Source organism: Marmota monax, unplaced genomic scaffold (genome assembly GCF_021218885.2).
Source record: "Marmota monax isolate L192 unplaced genomic scaffold, Marmota_monax_Labrador192_F-V1.1 WCK01_AAM20220418_F8-fsc00090, whole genome shotgun sequence".
Taxonomy (NCBI): Eukaryota; Metazoa; Chordata; class Mammalia; order Rodentia; family Sciuridae; genus Marmota; species Marmota monax.
In genome coordinates, this window is record NW_026695219.1 from 4,907,912 (window position 1) to 4,930,093 (window position 22,182).

Genomic DNA, 22,182 nt, shown 5'->3' on the forward strand with positions numbered 1-22,182 from the left:
AGCCACATGACAAATTACATTGATGGCAGACAATACATAAATTAGGTATTATGGTTGAATATGTGGTCAATAAATTGAATGAATGAATTTATTCCTTTATGGAGGCAATTAATTTAAAAGAACTGTGCTCAAAATATTAACTAAAGCATCTACTTCACATTTGGGAGCCACTTGCTAAAATTAGCTAGAAAATATAGGTTATTTTTGAGTTAAGACCAAGTACAATAAATTCTTAAGTTCCTCAAATAGAATTTTACAGAAATATTTATATAACCCACAGCTAAAGTGAATTTTCTAAAAACTCCCCATAAGGTGAGATCACGTACACCATGTTTCAGTACAGAAGGATTTTTTTTTTTCAATCAGTTATGTCTCTATAAATAAACCGAGTTTTGTTGTTAAAAGTTGCTAGTGCCTCTTCACATAAGAACATCTCATTAATTTTGGTGAAAACCTTCTAACAAAATAAGGTTAAATTGTCTAGTTTTCCAGTGGAAGAAGATTCATTTGTGTCACCAGCAAGCAGAGCAACAGCTAAAAGGTAAGTTGAACACAGACATGCTGTTTAGATGGTCAGAACAGTCTGCTTCCAAGAAATAGCGTTCAGGTTAAAGCCTGTGGATTTGAGCGTTTTAGATATGCATTCAGTAATACTCTGCCTCTACTACTCTTTTTAAGTTTTTAGAGCCAGAGCATTGACATTGATGCTATCTATAATCAAGTACACCAAGGAGTAACAGAAACTTGGTAGGTGGAAAAGGAGGTGAACTCAGGTCCAGTATATCTGTATAGGGAAGAGGAGGTGTTGCATTCCATTGTCTGTACTGTTAAGTGACCCCAGTACATAAAAGGGGTTTCCATTACTCAGCTGTATGAAGTTGATTTAGTGAAAAATCAAAATGTGGCTTTCTATAAAATAAATCATTCAGTTTACAGTGAAAGACTGAGAAATCGTCAAGGAGGTTTCTTGTTTGGGGAGAAGAGAAACATTTTATTTTGCCCCAGCACTAGCACCAAACAGTAATATTAATAAAAATAAAACCCAAGAAAAATTTTGATTAAGAAATCACGTGCCTTATGAAACTTTTTTAAAAAATAAAAGGAGGCTGAATCTTAAATTTGACTCTTAAATCAGATTGGAAGTGATTGACAGAATTTATCCAAGAGAATACACAGAGCAAAAAGAAAAAAGTTGTTGTTGAATAACACTTGTCAAAAGAGAGACAGATGATGTGTTTTCTTTATTGCATTTAAAAATTAATTATTGCCAATAGAAATTTGTTTATGCTTGCAATTGAGCATTGTGATATGACTTTAATTCACATCTGAAGAAAAATGAGTACGAACAAAGAGTTAGAGCTTGGGTTTTAGTTCAATTGAGTGGACTTGACTTTAGTAAGTAGTTTAATCTCCCTGAATCCCAGAGTTCTCATCAGTAAATAAGAGGATATATTAAGCAGATGACTGAGTGTGATCTGTCCCTAAGTGTGATTTATTCCTTTCCTTTTTTTTTTTTTTTTTTCACCTTTTCCCTTCCCTTCCTTCCCTTTTCCTTTCTTTCTTTTAGTGGTGTTAGGGATCAAACTCAAGGCCATGTGCATACTAGGCAATGTACGGTTTATTGCTAAAGGCCTGCATTTTTATTTAACAAACAAACTCTTGATGTAAATAGGGGAGTTCATTCCCAAATGTTTTAGAACCTTTTTAGTAGAAGCACACTTTATAAAAAAATATAACCACACAATATTTCAGGAAGAGGTATTTTGTCATATTAAATATATATATAAAAGTCTTGAAAGTTAGGTAAGTTAGGTACAATACAACCCCAATGTTTTGATGTTTCCTAGTATATTATCTTTAGGAATAAGACTATTTAATTATATTTCAGACAATTCCTACAAAAGTGACACTGGGTTACTGATGAATAAAACTCTTAGGAGTTTGAATCTGTAGTAACAGAAAAGCTATAAAAATTTATGCATTATCTAGGAGATAATATAGTTTTGCCAGAAAAGCCTGTTTTTCTGGTTAAGAGTAAATTGGCTGATTTTTTTAATAACTTTTAATAGCTGATACCATAACTGAAAACTATGGTTACTATTGAAATGACGGATTTTTTTTTTTTTAGCTTTCTTTACAAATTGTGATTTTTGTAGTTGTCAGTACTTTTATAACAGCACTTAAATTTTTTTGATTTTGAAAGCATTCCTAAATATTACATTGATATAAATATAATCATAGTATCTGAGAGAATATTGCATTTGAAGCATAAATGAAAAATATAGGAAAGTGTTGAAATTCCACATTACAGTAATCTTTAGGCTGTTATTCATTTGAGGTAATAGTGTATCAATTTGAACAATTTTTTTCAAAGACTATTTGATTTAGAATTATGAAAAGTATTCTTGTTATCCTTTAAACTTTTTCATCTCTTAATGAGAAACAATAAAATTTATAATCAAAAAAGATTTTTCAGAGCTGGAAATAAATAATAAACTTTATATGTTTACATTTTCTTATAAAGTTTTCCTATGGAAAAATCTGATATGACATCAGAAGAGCAATATTTTTAACTTATTTATTTTGATTTTGTGGATAGTTAAAGTATCTTATTTGAGATGCCTATTTTTCTCTTGTTTATTAAATTGTTTTAGTGTGGTTTTTATATTTACTCTTATTTTTCACATTTAGTTTTATTTCTACACATGGGGATGCTGCAGTAGCAACACCGTAATTAGTAGTAATCAATGTGAACAAAGTTAATTTTTATTTTAATGTAGTAGCAGTTGAAATATTCTATTGGAAAACATTAATATTTTCAATTGAATTATTCTACTGAAAAGTACTGATAGCTTTAATATAAAGATATAAAATAAATAAATCCCAAAATATAGTAATATCATGTGAAACTGATGGCTTGGTTTAATTTAACATGAATCCTAGAGGCTTAATATTAATTGTCTTAAAAGACAATTTCCACTCTAAATTTTTACAAGAACTAAACTGGTGGCAATGATTTCTGTTATTTATTATAGTCTAGATGATTAAAAGTTTGAGGGGGGAATGATATGATATATTGCATCTATATTATATCTGCTTTTATATCAAAATAATAGGGAATCAGTTTATATTTTAATAACAATGTAACACAGTGAGAAGGGTGAAACAAATTGATTATTGTACATATATTTGTATATAAATGTGTGTATGCATGTAAATCGATATGTATGCGTGCATATGTATATATTGACTATTTGGAATGTGTGTATATATGTGTGTGTCTATAAAATGCACATAGTAGGCATATAGCATGTATGCAAAAACATTTGTTGTGTTTAACTGAGGGCTTGGGAAGGAAATTTTTTCCTTAAGAGAAGGAATTTTTAAGGAAATAAATTAATAGTTTGCTTTCCTAAATTGGAATCATTATATATTTGCATTGGATGATTTTCTCAGTTGACGATAAAACTTGTTTCATATGGTGACAAAAGTCAACAACTGAAATGGAACTCCCTTTATGACTCTGTGATATGTTTCCTGATTTGGAGGTAACTATGCATTGCTTTTCTTTAGTAACTTTTATCAACCACCTTTTGTACTTATTAGATTGTTCCTCTTATGAGAGAAAAAAAGAATATAAAACAATGTTTTAACCTTTGAAAACACAGTTCTTTTTAGATGGGGATGCCCCACCAGAAAACAGAATTTCCTATTTCTATTATAGTTCATTTTAAGAGAAACCACTCCAGATTTACTTTTCTTTTTAGTGTAGTTACTGTAGCAAAGTTATGTAACCTTTTGTTTTGTTTTGTTTTTAAACAGGACATAAATTTAAAGTTGCTATTAAAAAAAAAAAGAATTGTGTTAATGTGTTAGCAAACACAAAGCTACCTTTGCATCAGTGACTTTCACATTGCAAACAGTGGGGTTGTCTTTACTAGCCACCCCCTGCTGCCTCTCTGCCAAAGGATTATGGCTGGCCCATTCCCAGGGAAAAGTGGGAGGAGTCACAGTTTCTTCTTGGCTCATTTTTTTAAACTAATGTTCCAAAGGTTACAATTATATAGCATAAGTTAATTTAAATATATTGCATATGGTTCATTTATGCACATATGACAAATTATGTATAATATATATTTTAACATCTGTATATTTAGATGTTATGTATAAGTATATGTATGTAAAATTAATTTTATATATTAGCGTTTTAAGTAGAAAAGGGTTTCTCCTTTTATTAAATTGGAATGTTGAGTACATTTCCAACATAAATTTCCTACTAGAAAGTGGGAACCCAGATTGTTATTTGTTTTGAGCCTTGCTTTGTTTTAAGTTGTAACATCGAGAGTTCCTTTATATGTACACCAAGCAAAGGAATTGTATTAATATCTTTTTAGTTGTATCTTCTACACAAACATAAAAACTACCATATTTAAATATTTCAATATAGTATTAAAAATATAAAATGCTATATTTTATGGCATGCAAAGAAGATTAGATTCCACAGGATTACCAGCTTTGTCAAATAAGTACCTGCCAGATATCCAAAGTACTTTGAGTTTATTGATTCCATTAACATGGTTCTTGGGACATAGTTATGAACAAAATGTAGAAATATTCTCTTGGATGGTAGTTCAATAGGTGGATTTGTAAGTGATTGAGCAACATGCCCAAGACATATTTACTTGTAGAATGTTAATATTTACTTATAGTAGTCCTCCAGTAATCAGGTGTCAGCAATGCACTCAACTTGCAGCTGGGGGTTGGGGGTGTTAGGAAGCTGTTATCTTTGCCATTTAGCAGACTCTTGACGTTTATAGAGACAAATACCAAGAGTTTCACAAGCATTAAAAAAGCAATTCATTCTTCCCATTAAATGTAGTGAAGAAAAACTGATCCCTTTAACCTCTAGGATGTTTATAAATGTAGAACAAAAATTATTGGTGAGGCTGTTGAGATAATTCCTACTACTAAAATAAACAGTATATTTCATTATAGTAGAGTTTCATCTCAGGAGCTTCTAAATTCAGCTTGAAAAGTAAATATTCTATATGATCAAAATAACTATAAAAATCTCATAAATTGCTCATAATTTAATAGTCTCAATGGATTTCCATGGGTTGATCTTTTTCTGTATTTGGTGCCATGAATTCCTGCCACATTAGAGTATTCATACAGTCTCAAATTTTTAATTCACATAGCTTTACTTCTATGGTTGGGATATATTGCTTTTTTTTTTTAAGAGAGAGGAGAGAGAGAGAGAGAGAGAGAATTTTTTTAATATTTATTTTCTAGCTATTGGTGGACACAACACACAACATCTTTGTTTATATGTGGTGCTGAGGATCGAACCCTGGCTGCACGCATGCCAGGCGAGCACGCTACCGCTTGAGCCTCATCCCCAGCCCCTATATTGCTTTTTATTTAGACTGTAATCATATAAACAAGTTGGCTTATATTTAGGGATCCTTTGGTATAAAAAAATTATACCTGCTTCTTAGATGAAGTTATGTATGGTTTTGTAGAATGTTCCTCCCATGAGAAGTATGCATGTATTGTGGAATCTACTAACCAAGGGCTTAGTAGATTCGCATCCCAGTTAAAACCCACTAAGTTGAATAATGAACAAAGTCACCTAATCTTTCATTTCCCTTTTACTATTACTCACTATTACTCCAGTATTCCTATAGTAGTAACATTAATTAGGAACCATCTGAATCTAGAATAAGAATGAATGAAGGTTGAAATGTATAACATAGCAGGGTGATATGAGGTTGTATCCACTGAGGACCATTGGCATCAAACTCTAGAGCAAAACAGGGAGCTTTAAAGTAGAGAACAAAGGACTCAACCTGGGCAAGAGGTAAGTGTGTTTCTGAAGTGATGGGTGGCTGTCTTTTTATAATTCTGCTCTTGATGAATTTTCTGGTATTGAACCAAGGCAATATCTATTCTCAGATAATTCTAAAACTCCACATTGTTGATAGTTGATAAATGGTATGATCAACAGTTAGGAGATTTATAAATTAGACTCCTTTATTATTTTAAGAATTTTCCATTCATTTCAACATTGTCTTCTTTAATGTCAATTTTAATCCACAATTTTGGGTCACCCTTATCCATTTTAATCCAGTTATCCCCATCACTTTTAGCCATGTTCATAATACCTTATCAATTCTTTTGCAGTGCATCATTTGAAAACTTTATCACTTTTTTTCTTTTATAGTTTTTCAACAATCACATCTCATTTAAGCTTTTAGCTCACCTAGGGTTATGTTAATGTTCCTTTACATTGCCAACAATACTAAAACATCAACAGACAAAAAAAGTCAAGATTGCTGAATCTGTGGTGTTTACAGTGTAAGTGTCTAAGCATCCAATGCCTGGAATATTGTTCATATTTTCCCCTTTTGGTTATAATAGAATTAAGGTCACCTCAGGGCACCTCTTTATTTTAAAGAAAAAAAACCATGAAATTTATGAATGGCCTGATATTTTATCTGTGATAAAAACTTACATTCACAAGAATACCAAGCAAGCACTTTATCTGCCTGTAGCAAGCATAAAGCATGCATTGAACCAGTCCAAATGAGTAGAACTATCATCTGAACATGTAAACTGACCACAGAGCTGCACTCATTCTTATTTTTTGCCACTGAATCCCCCAGTATGACAGAACAGTGCTGTACACTTGGCTGAATCAAAAAGTCTGCCATATTGTAACAATATAAAATCAACTTCATATCAAATGTCTTCAATTCTTCTCTAGACACAGTTTTAGAAAGGCATTGTTTTCCTACAATAGTCCCATCTCATCTGTTTTGAACATGTGTTTTGACTGAGAGCTACTTTAACTATGAGTAAGTGCTTTTGATTTTAAGAGATCAGTTAATGCTACTTCTTTTAACATTATGCAAAGAAAACTATTTTTTAAATTCTTCAAAATGTATTTCCTCAGAGTATAGGTTGATTCAGTAGTTCTATTGGAAGCAATTAAAAAACTGCAGATTTTCACAAAAATGTAACATATTTGGGAAGACTAAAAGGTCAGGTTCCATGTTGACTCATGTTGGTATGGAGTCATGATATAAAAGATGTTGACTGTGAGACCTGAGGCTGACCTCCGGGATTTCTTCAAGTCACTAACCCTAAAGTATCATGGAGAAATGCTTCTTCAAAGTGAACCATGACCAGTGCTTTGCAATTGAAATCCTTGTGTTAAGTAGCACAATATTTGATCCAGACCATCTGAGTTATATTATTTCCCTATATCTCTATGTTATTTTGTGTCTTCTATCTATGGCAAATTGTAGACCACAACGTTTTAGAAAGCAGATGTCATGTCATTTCCTCTTTATTTTCTATTATATCAGTTTTGTTTAGGGAGAGAATATGGTATTGTGGAAGGATTATGGGACTTAAAATCAGCCTAACCCAGTTTTGAATCCCAGCTCTGACACTGTATAATCTTATATAAGTTACTTAACATCTGTGAGCTTCAGTTTTCTCATCTGTAAAACAGAAATAGGATCCTTATTTTTACAAGATTGTCATGAACACAAAATGAGATTTTAAAATACAGAATTCAAGACAGTGCCTGGAATGTAGTTAAGTACTCAAAAATGATAGCCGATATCATTGTGTCTACTAGGCCCACAATAAAAACATATTAAATCAGTGTTGTATGCCATCAACAATGATAACTGTGAACAAGATTTCTAGAATGTTTATCTGCATCCTCCTCCATCTGCTACAGTTAGAGAGGATAATCGCTTTTGGTGATTTCTAAAATGACTACTACTTACAGTATTCTCCCCTGCTTCTACTTTGGCCAAGAGTCCAGTTTGAAAAGTCTTAGAAATAATTTTTTATAAGTTATACCAGTGATATCCAATAAGATTTTCTGTGATGATTAAAATAATTTTATACCTCTAATATCCAATATAGTAGCCATGATCATCATATGGCTACTTAAACTATGATTAATGCAACTGAAGAAACATATTCTTTTTTTAATAAGCTGAAATGTAAATAGTCACAGGTAGCTAATACATCTCTAGACAAAAAAATGATTTGATAAAAATAAATCTTAACATCTACAAATTAATTAAAGTGGATTTACAACTGGTGGGTTGTAAATTTTCAATGCTTACATTCTTTTTATTCACAGAGGACATGATAGAAACTGTTGTTTCTTTCCCAAATGATAGATTATTATGAATCATTTTTCAGTATCATATCCTACCTTACTTTTAAAAATATATTCTATTAAAATATATTCTATTAAATTCTATTAAAATTGGTTTCTGAGTGATAAATTTACATTATCAGAATTTTTCAGCTTCAAAATCACAAGTTCTTTCTTCTAATCGTGCAAGGACTTTTGGGTTCCAGTCTTCTTAAACTGCCTTAATTTTTTCTTCTATCCTCATTCCCATCTTCTCTCATATAAATAAATCACCCTCTATTAAAATTGGTAAACAATTTTTAAGTCACGTAATATTTAGTAGTAGGGATGAATAACTACTCTTGGAGTCTTGTAATTCTTGCTATGCTTCTTTTGCTTTCCAGGCAAAGTTATCCTTTAGATTTAAGGTAATAAATAATTTTTCAAGTGACTTTTACAGTTATTTCTTTGGATATTTATTCCTAGGAAGTAAAGAGAAATGTATAATAGACATTCTCTTAATGAAACTCTTTCTTTCAATTTAGCTTATGTAAAAATACATATATTTTAAATCATACATAGTGCAGAATGCTTTTAAAATTGCAGGATTGTGGAATCAATTTTATAGATTGAAGCCAGAAACTTTTAAAGAAGAAGACTAGAATAAGAACAAATAGAAACTATGAGTTCATCTCACATAGTAAGGATCGGTATTGTTTCGTGAATGAAATGCTTGTTGCATTTATACGTGTGTGTGTCTCTGAATAGTGATGCAAAATTGATTTCTTACAACTGAGCTTGGTAAAAAAAAAAATTGAAAGCCATTGCATAATTCATGTTATGGTCTGATAGAATCAATAAAGATAAAAGATTTGGTTCAAAGCTTGTGTATACTTCTTTGGACAATCATTCAGTGTCTTTGACCTTCAATTTCTTATGTATATAAACAGGGAAACTTATATATTTCATGTAGTTGTTTCAAAGATCAAATATAATTCCAAGGTGATATGTAAGTTGTAACACTTCTATTGCTTTAAGATCAAAATTTTATATTGACAAAACCCAGTGACTTACATTAGCAATCATTTATACTCACGTTTATGAGCCTGCAAGACAACTGAGATTTGGCGGCTGTGTTTGCCTGCTTTAGGTCTTGGGTCATGGGTTATCTGGGCTATGGTTGAGTTTGGTTCCTTTCCATGTGTATTCTCTCTGTGGTCCAAGCTGAAGAGGCAACAGCTACAAGGCATGTTCCTCTTATAGAGAATTACCAGAATAGGAAAGCAAAGCCAAACCATATACACATCTCTGACATCTGCTTACATTTTAGCCATGAAAATTCTATTGGCCAATTGAAATCTTAGGACTAAGCCCAAAGTCATTGCGGGAAAGATACAGAAAGATACTGTATTCTGCCATCATTGGAAGGGAAATACGAATAAATCCTTAATGAACAGTAATCCAAACTACCCAAACTGAGTACATCCACACTTTTGTTCACTGCTTAATTTTCAAATATGAAAGTACAGTCAAGAATCATTATGCATTTGAGGAATCATCATGTATTTGAGGAAAGTCTACGACATAATAGAATGCCTAAAATAGACAAACAGGGAAGGAATAAAAGGTATCTTGCTTTGTTTTGACTGTGTTCCCCAAAAGTTTATGTTTTAGACCTTCCTTGATGCAGCAGTACTGGAATGTGGAGTTTAGTGGGAGGTGTTTGGGTGGGGTCTCTTCCCCCATGAAAAGATAAATGCTTTTCTCACATGAATTCTTGCTTTCATGGGACTGGACTAATTATTATAAGAGTGCTTTGATAAAAAAGCAAGTTGCCCCCTGTGTTCTCTCTCTCTTCTTGCACGCCCATTTGTCTTTCCACTTCTCACCATGAGCCCTAACCAGATGCTACTGTCCAATCTTGGATTTCCATCCAGAACCAAGAACCATAATAATCCCCTTATCTTTATAAATTATTTAGTTTTTTTGTATACTATTTTAGCAACAGAAAATGAACTAAGACAAACCTGGAGGAAACAGAGTCAACATATGATAAGTAGAAATTTAAAATGCTGTAGATTCTAATAGGGAAGTAAGATATTCTATCCATAAAATAAAAATAGTATGCTATGTAAAAGGATCCGTAAAAACAAGAAATAGTAAATGGTAATGAAAAATATCGTATAATTTTCTTCTTAAATTTAATAGACAGTTGGGAAGATGAAGTAAGTGAAGTCTTAGATTCTAAAAGTTAGAATCCAAAGACAAAGAATTGAAAAATGTAAGTAAGTTAGATAATCCATCCAATAAGGCCAACAACTAATATCTAGAGTTATAGAAGAGGAAATATTAATGTTTATGGTATCAAAATTTAACTTTAGAATTGTAATACAAGATACTGTCTTCAAATTAAGGAAAATAAGCCTCTAGATTGACAAGGACCCATTGAAAACAACACATAAAGAATGAAAAAGAGCCTATTCCAGGGTCTAACACAGTAAAATTTTTTAAATCATGGGGGAAAAAAAGATAACTATGAAAGTTTCTAGGAACAAAAAAAGTATTAGGGATCAGAAAAATATAGTGCTTTTCAATTATAATATTAGAATCTTAAAGACAATGGAGTAGTTTCTTAAAAATCCTGAGTGAACGTTAATTCAAATAGAACTTTATACTCAAGCCAGATTATTAAGTTTATCATATAATAACAGCATTTTGAAGCATACAAATATACCCCAAAATGTATTTTTTGCACTCTTTCTTATGAAAGCTATCTTGAGAATGTAGCTCAATCTCCCTCTACCATACATACACACACACATACACACACACACATAACACTTGACACAAGCCAGAGATCAAAAAAGCTAGACATAAAGCACCAAGGATACATGAGGGATGGTTATAAAGGAACTTATAGTTTATCCTTATTTGATCATTTGAAAAAATATTATTGATACATATTTGGCAATACTGTTTGAATACTTTGGGGGCAAATATCAGTTACCTAGAAAAATAAACTATCAAAAATTTAGACAGTCAGGTATGATGACACATGCTTATAGTCCCAGCTACCTGGGAGACTGAGGGAAGAGAACAGTTGATGCCAGGATTTTAAGGGCAGCCTAGGCAGCATAGCAAGACCCCTTCTCAAAATAAAACAAAAGACTAGGCAATTAATTTCAGAAATAATATAGGAAAATTAAAGTAATGCTCATCTTAGTAGTGAGCAAATTTTCCATAATCATAATGTAAATGAACTACTGACTAATGATTAACCAAAAATTTTATATGGGAGCATAAGTTGGATATGTAGGGTAGCTGGTATAAGAGAACTTAATTGTTCCTTTTTTAAAAAAATTTTTTTTTTTGAAACAGGGTTTCATTATGTTGTTGCCCAGGCTGGCCTCAAATTCCTAGACTTAAGGGATCTTCCTGCCTCAGCTTTGTAGCCTGGGACTACAAGCACATACTAAAATTAACTGTGTCACCTTTAATATAGGAAATTGATGTATAATGTCTAATATTGCAAAATCAAAAAATAGCAATAGAAGCATGTCATTTAAAAATATAAAGAAAAATAACAGTTAATAATGTGCCATTGGAGATTAGGTTTGGAGATAGGTCAAAAGACACTGCTCTTCTTTGCTATGAAAAATTGAGTACTATTTAGCTCATTTTAGGTGCATTACTTTGGTAAGAAAAATTAATCAATAATAAAAATAAAGTCACATATGTCCATTATTAAGAAAAAACTTTCCACAGTGTGGAAGAATATTAACAGTAATCAATCTCTATTTCTTCATGTCCCATTCCTGGTACTCTTCTCCTAACCAATTTTAACAGTTCCTACTTTAAGCTGTTCTGGTGGCTATAGTCTTTTTTTTTTTTTTTTTTTTTTGAGGTACTGGGGCTTGAACCCATATCCTGTACATGCTAGGTAAGGGCTTTACCAATAAGCTATGTCTTCAGCCAATCTATTCATGATTTGAAGAATACCTTTTGGTAAGATACAGAGCTATCTGGACCTCCCTTGCCCAGTTGGCAAAAGGATAATGACGTAAAACTGCATTGTAGACATGCAGGTTAATAGTGTACTTTGAGAGTAACATACAGTTTGGCCTATGACTGTTGTTGGTCTTTCATTCCTGAGCCACCATATATAGCCAAGGAAACCGCCCTGACCTAGTTGGGTGAGGCAAGGGGTTATCCTGCCAGTGGGAGGATGGCATTTCTGGCAAGAGATTTCTCTTCTAACTGTTGGAGTTGGTGCCATGGCAGATTTTCCTGACACAGGGAGTAAGTGTTGAGCCCTGGTCCAGCTGGTTAGATTATTTGTTGGTTTTTGATTATCTGCACCAATAAGCTGTTTTGCTGGCATGGATAATCAGAAGCAGGTAGTAATTTTCCATCTACCTAACAAAAATGCTTTTTGCAGTTTAAAATTATAATAGATAAAGTTTTCTTCATTTTTTACCAAAATAATGCTCTGTAGAGGAAACAAAGGAGAAATTTTATTGAATTAAATCAATGACTTATTAAGGATAGTCAGTTGGGAAGAGCATTTTTTCTACTTATCCTTTTGCCAGTCTTGAAAGATAATTTAAATAGGGAGAGAAATCAGTGGTAATAATGATACTAGCTGTCTCATATCTCTTATGTGTTCAGCACTCTGCTAAGTACTCGTCATCCCATTCAGTCTTCAGAGCATCTTTGGAGCTTGCTGAGTTATCACTTTCATTTTCTGCTGAAGAATGTATGATATTTGAGCGACTTGTCTGAGGTCACAGAGCTAAAAAGTGTCAGAACTATGTCTGAGACCTGATTGTGTTGGCTCTTGGACCTATGTTTATCTCTGACTGGATTTCAGTGTATCCTCTGACTTTTTATTAGATGAGAATAAGAAAGCAACTGATTTATACTTAAAACCTAGTTACCACTCTAAGGTATATATGTTACTTTTATTGCACAGTGGTTTCAAAACTTGTTGTATTTATTCTTTTTAAGAAAGCTTGGATTTTATGTTTTATATTTCTATCATTCTTTTTGTATCCTCTCCATTCAAAATTCTGAAGTCATCTTTGGTCTCTTTCTACATTCTGCCTTTCCATTTTTTTTCCCCCATAAAAATCACCATGTTCTCTTCAAATTTGTGTTTAAAGTCTACTTTTTCTGTCTGGAATATTAGAACTATCTCTTCATGGCCTCCCTTCTACCATTACTTGCCACCTTAAACTGATCATAGATATTGATCCAATTTGTAAGTGCAGCTTTTTTCATATTGCATACCTTTTGTTTTTTTGTGTACTGGAGATTGAAGCCAGGGTCACCTTACCACTGAGCTATACCCCTACGTCCTTTTTATTTTTTATTTTGATACAATGGCTTCCTAAGTTGCTGAGTCTGTCCTTGTACTTGTGATCTTCCTGCCTCAGCCTCCCTAGTCACTGGGATTATGGGTGTGTGCCACTATACCCAGCAGTATTTCCTATTATTTATAAGAAAACTATAGCTCTACTAACCTCTTCTTCAACACCTTTCGTAATATGATGTAAGCTTTCATTCCATGAGTTTTTGTACCCTTACTTTTTCACTTTTCTTGTCCATGCAAATTTATCCCTCATTTGGCATGAATTTTCTTTATAATTCATTTGTCATTGTCTCTATGACTTGTATTTTGATATTTTGTGTATACATGTCTCATTTATCCATGTTAAATCATGTGTATAGAAATTGATACTGAGTTCATCATAGTATTTAGCACAGTTTCTTGTAAATAGAACTGTGTAAAAAAATTAATGATGGACTTCTGAAGTTTTAAAGTCAACATGTGATTCAGATTTTATACTTCTTTGCTTTTGTTAATTCCATTTAGGCAAGTAAAACTTAATAGACTTTTCCATTATGTTTTCATATCTTTAATTATATTTAATTATGAGATTAGAAATGTATTAGTATTAACTTAAATAATTTAAAATATTTTAAAGAAATAAATCAATTTTATTTAGTATTCTGGTCTGAAAGATACAGGAAATCTACCCTGGATGAAAGTGACACATTCATTATTACATAGGTTTTTTAAAAAAACAATATTTGAGAACTTGTAATAAGTGATTGTTGGTAATGTGTAGTTTTGATGGGGATAAACTGAATACAGTATTACAAATGTAAGAAAAAATATAATGAATTGTTTAGTTTATCTTATATAATATATTATAGTGGGAGATCATTCAGAATAATGAGTAATGACATAAATTTTTTTAAAATATATTTAAACAGTAAGTTTAAAATACTCTGCTTAAGCATAATTTTGTTTTCCAAAAGGACATTTTTTGTATGTATCAGAATTACTCCTTGCTCTCTGCTGAACTTGAAAATGTTTCTGCTCTTTTTTTTTTAACTTTGTTTTGTTGTAATACAGACTAAATATTTTTAAATGTTCAGCTCTATTTTCTTTTCCTTAATTTTATAGCTGCTCTGTGATAAATATTTCTACTTAAATTTGTAAATTACTTTAAACTGTGTTCTATTTAAGATATTTCTGCTTGGAAATATTTGAGTTTTAAAGATAATTTATTCATGAAACCAAACAATAAGCTATATAAATTGTCATATATTTATATGTTCATTTAGTAGTCTTAAGAATGTTTGGTTGTGTTTTTAAATGCAAATTTTATTGTAATATTATTTTAGCTCTGAAATTTCATATTCTTGTAAGCCAAAGGTTCTCATGCTGAATTATTTTTTCCAAATAATATTCAGTATTATAATGATGCCTTCTTCTATACTTCATGTTTTCCTAAAAGATACCTAAAATATTTTTATATTTAATTTGTTTTTTATAACATCTAAATGAAACCATCAATCTATCTTTCACAATAAAAAGTCACTTATCCGATATAAATTACGACATGTATCTGATCAAATCTCTTAGACAAAAATGTTACATTTTAAAGATTGTGAATTTTTAAGTTCCAATGACTTTTTAAAGGGAACAAGCTTTAGAATGAAAATGCTGATTATTCATCTTGACTACTCTTATTTAATAATTTCATTTTAAGAATCAATCTTAATGTTACAATCCAAAAAAACCTCACTAATGTGCATTTTTGGATGTGCATATTTCCTTTGTCATAAAACAGAAGCTAGCCTAAATTTTCTAATAATTTTTCATCACATTAAAATTCATGGTAAAAATAAAAATGATCTAATTTTGAAGTCAAGTGCATATATTTGATATAGATGCTTCCCCCCACCCTTTCTCTCTACCTAAGGAAATAGAGAAATTGAGACTAGAACTGAGTGAAAGCAAGCAGCACATGGAACAGGAGCAGCAGAAGGCAGCCCGGGCCAGAGAGGAGTGCCTGAAACTAACAGAACTGCTGGGCGAATCCGAGCACCAACTGCACCTCACCAGGTACTCCCTAATCCCATTACGCACCCCAGCACTGATTTCATTCCACTGATTTTTGCCACAGGCTTCCAAACAGTTGTTAGAGTTAGTCTTAGTCATTCAATTCACACACAGCTTTCAAGCATATTAAGAAAAGTGGAGATGTGGTAAGTAAAACACCCAGACATGTGAATGATAAGTGTGGCAGGGATTTACTGATAGATTACAAAACCTTTCATTTACCATGCTCAAATATTTAAGTGATTCTCTATCAATACAAGCAAAATGACATTTTTTTCTACCACCACCACTCCTCTCCTGTTAATCCTGTGTCTAATAAAAATGTTGAAATGAAGTATCTGAGGAATATGTTTAGGAAAATAATGAGATACTGTCAGTAGTGAAAGGCACCGAGCATAAGAAATCCTAAGATGCAAATTGAAATGGAGCTGATACAAAATAAGGATCTGCATCTTAAAGAGGTGTAAATTTAGAGATGCTATCGATTGGCACTATTCATGGTCAAATCATTATTGAGATCATATTTATACCATTGAAGTTTCAAATTGCATTGTTTCCACCATGAAATTTGCAATGTGATCATCATTGTTGTAAACTTTAGTAAACATATAGCTCAGCCCTAGATTAAAATAAAACTCTCTAGGTTGCAAGCATTGAGAATTTGCTGTATTGGAAGCACACAAACACATGCACATACATAAATACACAAAGGGAAAAATTCAAATATAGTCGATATATCACTTTACCATGTAAGTGGTTTCTTCTCACTTTGAGTTTTAGTACAGTTTTTCAGTTTTCAGATCAAGCCTTTGGGTTTATTCATTCTTAGAGTTTTTCAGTTTGCAGAGAGAATTTTGTCTAAATACACATGTAAGTTTATGATATTTGATTTAGTTTATAAAATAGAAAAACACTGGTCTTCCAATTATAGTACTGTGTTGAATTTAAACTATGAAAGGGGACTGATCCCTTTTACATTAAATATGACAATGTAATTCTGAGCACGGTATGATAACAGATGGAGAAAAGCACCACTTGAACAGCCTGCATTTGGAGAAAAAATATTCTAGAGGTTGGTGAACCTCCCAAAGTTTTGGGTTAGTGTTAAGATGCCTCCAGTTCTGTTAAAATCAAACTTTGTTAAAAACATTTTGTTATGATAATAATCCAAATGTTTGACACTTCACTATTTAAACAGTGAAAAGAAAAAGATGAAAGAAAGAGATAAAAAAATCATTTATACATGTAAAAAAAATTCAATAGATATAACACTTTTCTGAGTAAACATTGCTTAATACTACAGAATAGTTTCTTTTAATGCCTATTATCACTGTGAAACTGAGAACATAATATTAACATAATACCTATAGCTATTTAATCTTAGAAGTTTCAGAATTTACTTCATCATGATAATGTAGATACCTATTCTTTTCTGTCAGACTTCAACTGAGAACCAACCATTTTTGTGCTAAGCACTACTGACCCACAGAAATAGGACAGCTTTTAATGTCTCAGTGTAGCTCAGCTTCAGTAAATAAATATTAATGCTAGTTTTGCCCCTTTTGCCATTCTCTCTTATTCAGAGAGTTAATTTCTGAAGTCAAAATCTGTAGAGAGGTTTTCTGAGCAGTATCAATTTGTACTGTTTGACAAGATCAATTTCTTCCAAGTAGAGCATATTAAGATGCAGCAACTGCTGAAAATGGACGAGTGGTAACTAATTCCTTTGTTCTTAAGAAAAAGTGTTTTGCTTTGGTTCTGTAGAAAGCTTTTTTTTCCCTGTTGTGCTGTATTTACACTATTTCTACAAAAATTTAAACCTAGTTTTATAGGAAATAAAACACAATTACTGATTTTCTAAGTGCAATACTCTTTTTTGTAAGCATTTCGTATTTAATGTTCATGGTTTGTAAAATCTATATTTATAAATTTAAAGATGACAGTTAAAATGTAAGGGATTGTACATATCTCTTCTTAGAACTGAAAATATAACTTTGTTGTTGGGTTAAATATTTTTGAAATGCTTTTTTTGTTTTCTTAAAGAGTTTGCTAGACCTCAACATTCTTTATTGATTCAGCATACCTAGGTGTGTAAATGAAAACCATTGCATCTTTTTTCTTCAGTGTGGACCAGCTGAAATATATAACTCCCACACAAATAGTCAGTTTCAAACATTTTAAATGGCATATTCTAAACAAAGTTTAAAATTGAATATGAAAACCACATTAGAAAATAATGGTGAAATAAGAATCCAAATTTTTAGAGGCAAAAAAATTTTTTTAAACTGAAGTAGAAATCTCTACATCACTCTGAAAGAAAAACAGTCTTCTACTCTTTCAGTGTTTCTCCTTATGTAAGCTTAAATTGGATTTTAAAGGGGAAGATGGAAATTTAGCATTTATTGCAGGACCCAATAGGTGAGTATAATTTTCACTTAATTTATAATATTTATTAAGCATCTATGATCTTATAAGTACTCTTGGCCTAAAGAGAATAAGAAGACTCAGTTTCTACCCTTACATTGCTCACATTCAATGAAAGGAGGCAGTTCATAATGCATTTATAACAGAGTGTGACAACAGTGAAATTCTAGAAGTAAAGATTACCACGTGAACATGTAGAAAGGAGAATTGACTTTTTCTGCATTGGAAGTAGGTGATAATCAGGGAAAGCTGATAATGAAAGGTGATAGGAAGGGGAAGATGTTTGGTAACAATCTTGATAAATAAGTTCATGGGTAGAAATTCTCAAGGTGAAAAATGGTGAGGTGAATGTCACAGATAGAGGAATCTATATATGCAAAGACATGAAGATGGGAGAGAACATAAATTCTATAATCAGGGTAGGTGTTTGATAAGAGATAAGACTGAAAAGGAAATCAGTGACAAGAGGTCTTGTAGGCTATGCTCTGAAGATTTGGCTATTCTAAGAGTAATTGATTGATTGTTCTTGATGCATTTTAAGCAGGTTGTTAATATGATCGACTTTTTGTGTTGTGATCCTGACTCAGACAGCAATGTGGAGAGTGACTTTGGAGAGTTGATAAAAGGAAACAAGAAGATCAGTTAGGCTATGGTCAGCAGCTATACCCTTTGGGCCAAATTTCTGGACCATTATCTGTTTTTGTATGACCCATGCGCTAAGGATTGTTTTTATATTTTTTAATAGTTGGGGGGAAAATGAAAATAATGTGTTGTTCTGGGTGCAGTAGCATGCACCTGTAGTCCCAGCAGCTTCTTGGGAAGTTGAGGCAAGAGAATCACTCGAGCCTAGGAGTTTAAGGCCAGCCTGGACAACTTAGTGAGACTCCATCTTAAACAAACAACAAAAACAACAACTTTAAAAAAAAAAAAAACAGCATTTTCTAACACATTAAAAATAATACATCCATATATAAAGTTTTATTGAGACACAGGATTATTCATGATGTTTGATGTATGACACTACCACAGCAGAGTTGAGCCTGGTCCCCAAAGCCTAATAATTTACTGTCTGGTAATTTATAGAGAAAGTTAACCAGCCCCTCAGTTAGGAAGCTGTTTAGTTCAAGTAAAAAACAAAGAGAGCCTGACAGGTCCAAATATGTATCTTTAGAAGGTAACTGAAAGGCACTGTGAAACTACACTGGTTGAGGAAAAGATGTTTAACAGGTACTCAATTAGAATATAACTGCAATGGTCCAGGTAAAAGGAAAGGAAGCCATATTCAGGAGACATCTAGAGTAGCAGGTAGGAGAGGACAGAACTAAAGGTAACTATTTTTTCTGGCCTAGGTTGACTAGATGATTTTTTAATCCAACTAGGGAATTTTCAAGAAATGTCACTCATATCTACCACTCATGTGTGTCACTTAGCCTCTGCTGATTTCTCCAAAGAGCTCTGGGAGTAGGCTCCTTATACCCTTTCAGCCTCTTTCACTAACCACTGCCCAGTGAATATTCCTATGCTATTGCCTTGACTATAGGCCCTACTCTCCAAACCTTTCATGGTACCACACTATACCAGAAGGTCCAAATCACTGAGCATGGCATTTTAGGTCATCCCATAGACACCAACCTTCCTGCCTATTTCCTTCTTGCCAATAGTCTCATGTGCTGAATTTTAGCCAAATGTAAGCATATGCAGCTCCTCTTGTACTTGTGGACTTTTCTTTTGCTGTTCTCTATACCTAGAATCCCCTGTTGTCCTTCTCTGTACCTATTTTTACTTTTGTTTTTCCAAGAGCTTTCTGAAATTCTAATCTTTCTACCAAAGCCCTCCCTTATAACTCTTGCTGGAAGGGAACACGCTCCCTCTGAATCCTTCAGCCCACTTTGATGTTAATAATATATTCATCTTAGTATCTCCCTGGTACAGTGCTACACATAGTAGCTTTTGAAAAGTAATTAAAGTAGTAGCTAACAGCAGTGACTGACATTTATAGGGCCCCAGTGTTGGGTTCCAGGAACTGAGCTATGTGCTTTTCATTTAGTCTTTCTAATAATTCTATTAGATGTAGACTTTTTTTTCTATTTTACAGTTGAGGCAACTAAGGCACAGTGAAATAAAATGAGTCATCTAAGTTCACACAGCTGATATGTTATAGAAGCAGGTTTCAAACCCCAGTAATTTGCCTGCAAAGCATATCCCTTGTCCATTCGGCTGTAATTCTATGTAAATTACCAGGGAAATTGATTAATGTGATTGTTTCCAAAAAGACAACTGAGAAAATCAGTAATATAAATTTGTAATAGAAATGTGTTAGCTGGGTTGGGATTGTGGCTCAGTGGTAGAGTGCTCACCTAGCATGCACAAGGCACCGGGATCGATCCTCAGCACCACATAAAAATGTAAAATAAAGATTTTGTATCCACCTAAAGCTTAATAATAAATATTTTAAAAAAAGAAATGTGTTAGCTGTTCCTTTATGCAGTGGTATAAATACATGTCAGTGAATTTTTGTGTTGGCTTAGGCTTTTTCTAAGAAACAGATTGCTTTGGCCCATTATTTGCCTTAATCATTTAATGTATTATAATACAATTGTCATTCTCATTTACTTCTTAATTTTTACCAAGAGGAAAAAAAAGTGAAAATTCCTTCATGTTTTTCTTTTTAACATGTCCCAACATCTTTGGAGCTGAAGGATTTGAATTTCTCTCACAAAACTTCAGTTTGCATACATGTGGTCAGGTTAATATATGATATAACCTGCTAAAGCAACCATTTCTGAAAGTCTATGTGATTGATATTAACTGCTTATGGAGGCAGATACTCTTTCAGATACCTATAATATCTGTATTGAAAAACATTTTTTCAAATCTTGCATACTTTTATTGTATCTGATCTGGAAGGAACTTCTGCAGGAAGCTGAGTTTTGTTTAATTATCAGAGGATTTAAAACTCTAATTGTCCTACTTGCAGAAGGGATATCAGAACTGCCATTAACCTGCAGGCTTCCTCTTCTTTCAGAATGACTACCTTTAACATTCTTATTTCTCCTTTACATGTTTTGGATGAGAATATACTTAAAAACTTCTCAGGGCAGGAATCTAAGTGGGGGGGGGGGGACATAAAATGAGTATTATGCTGTGACCTACTTTTGTGATCCTAATAGGAAGATCTGACCTCTCACCTAGAGATATAGGAAATAAGTATTTATATCTTTTTGAAATGGAGAAAAGAGTACAGCAGAGTAGTCACAAGGCTATCCTGTTATGAGCAGATTAACTGGGGAGAGGTCATTAAGGCTTCCTTTCTAAAACATTCAGTACATTTAGCTTCCACATAGCAATTATAGTAAATTCCTTCATTCTCTCTCTCCCTCCCTCCCCTATTCCTCCCCCACCCCTCTTTCTTTCTTTTGTGGTTCAGAGGATGGAATCAAGGACCTTATGCATGCTAGGCAAGAGTTCTACCACAGAGCTATGCTCCTAGCCCTGTAAATACTCTCGAATTTAATTGTTTGCTGTCTCTGACTACCAGTATGAGTCAGGACTTTTTGGCTGAGGTATCAGAAACTCCCTGCAAAACTGGGAATTGATTTTTTTTTTTAATAATCAGACTCTGGAGAGTCCAGGTGTACCAGGCCTTAGGATTTCTTATACCAAAGACTCAAGTATGCTGTCAAATTATAATTTTCCATAGCAGAACTCCACTTCTGTCTGAATGTTGGCCCATTCTGTCAGATTCTTCTATACCATCCAGTCTGAAACTGAACATAGAGGAGATGCCTTTGATTTTAAACTATGAATGTGACTTCCTAGGTTCTCCACTTCCAATTTCAAGACCATCAGTTCCAGGATCACCTATTTCAAGCAATTGGAGGCACATACACACATGGCCTTTTGGATGCTGTGGCCAGCAGCCTCGGTGTACCATAGGGAGCAAGAGGACAATCAAACTAAGGCAGGGAAGGTACTCTTACTAGGGAAATGGTGTCAGGGTATCAGGTGTCTGTTCTTTTGCCTCTGTTGTTTTTAAAAATACAAATTCATGGCTGGCTGTGGTGGTAAATGCCTGTAATCCCAGCTATTCAGGAGACTGAGGCAGGAGATATGCCAAGTTAAAGACCAGCCTGGGCAACTTAGCAAGACACTGTTGTCTCAAAGTAAAAACTAAAAAGTC

At 32.9% G+C, this 22,182-nt stretch overlaps 1 protein-coding gene across 18 annotated transcripts in view; it reads left to right on the forward strand.

Moving 5' to 3' along the window:
* Positions 1–22,182, forward strand: part of Sdccag8 (SHH signaling and ciliogenesis regulator SDCCAG8) — a 245,983-nt gene that overhangs the window by 94,505 nt on the left and 129,296 nt on the right. For all 18 annotated transcript variants that reach the window (XM_058575172.1, XM_058575166.1, XM_058575165.1 and 15 more), the window contains one exon: positions 15,439–15,581. In XM_058575172.1, coding sequence (XP_058431155.1) covers positions 15,439–15,581 — 143 coding nt within the window. The remainder of the gene's footprint in view (positions 1–15,438; positions 15,582–22,182) is intronic.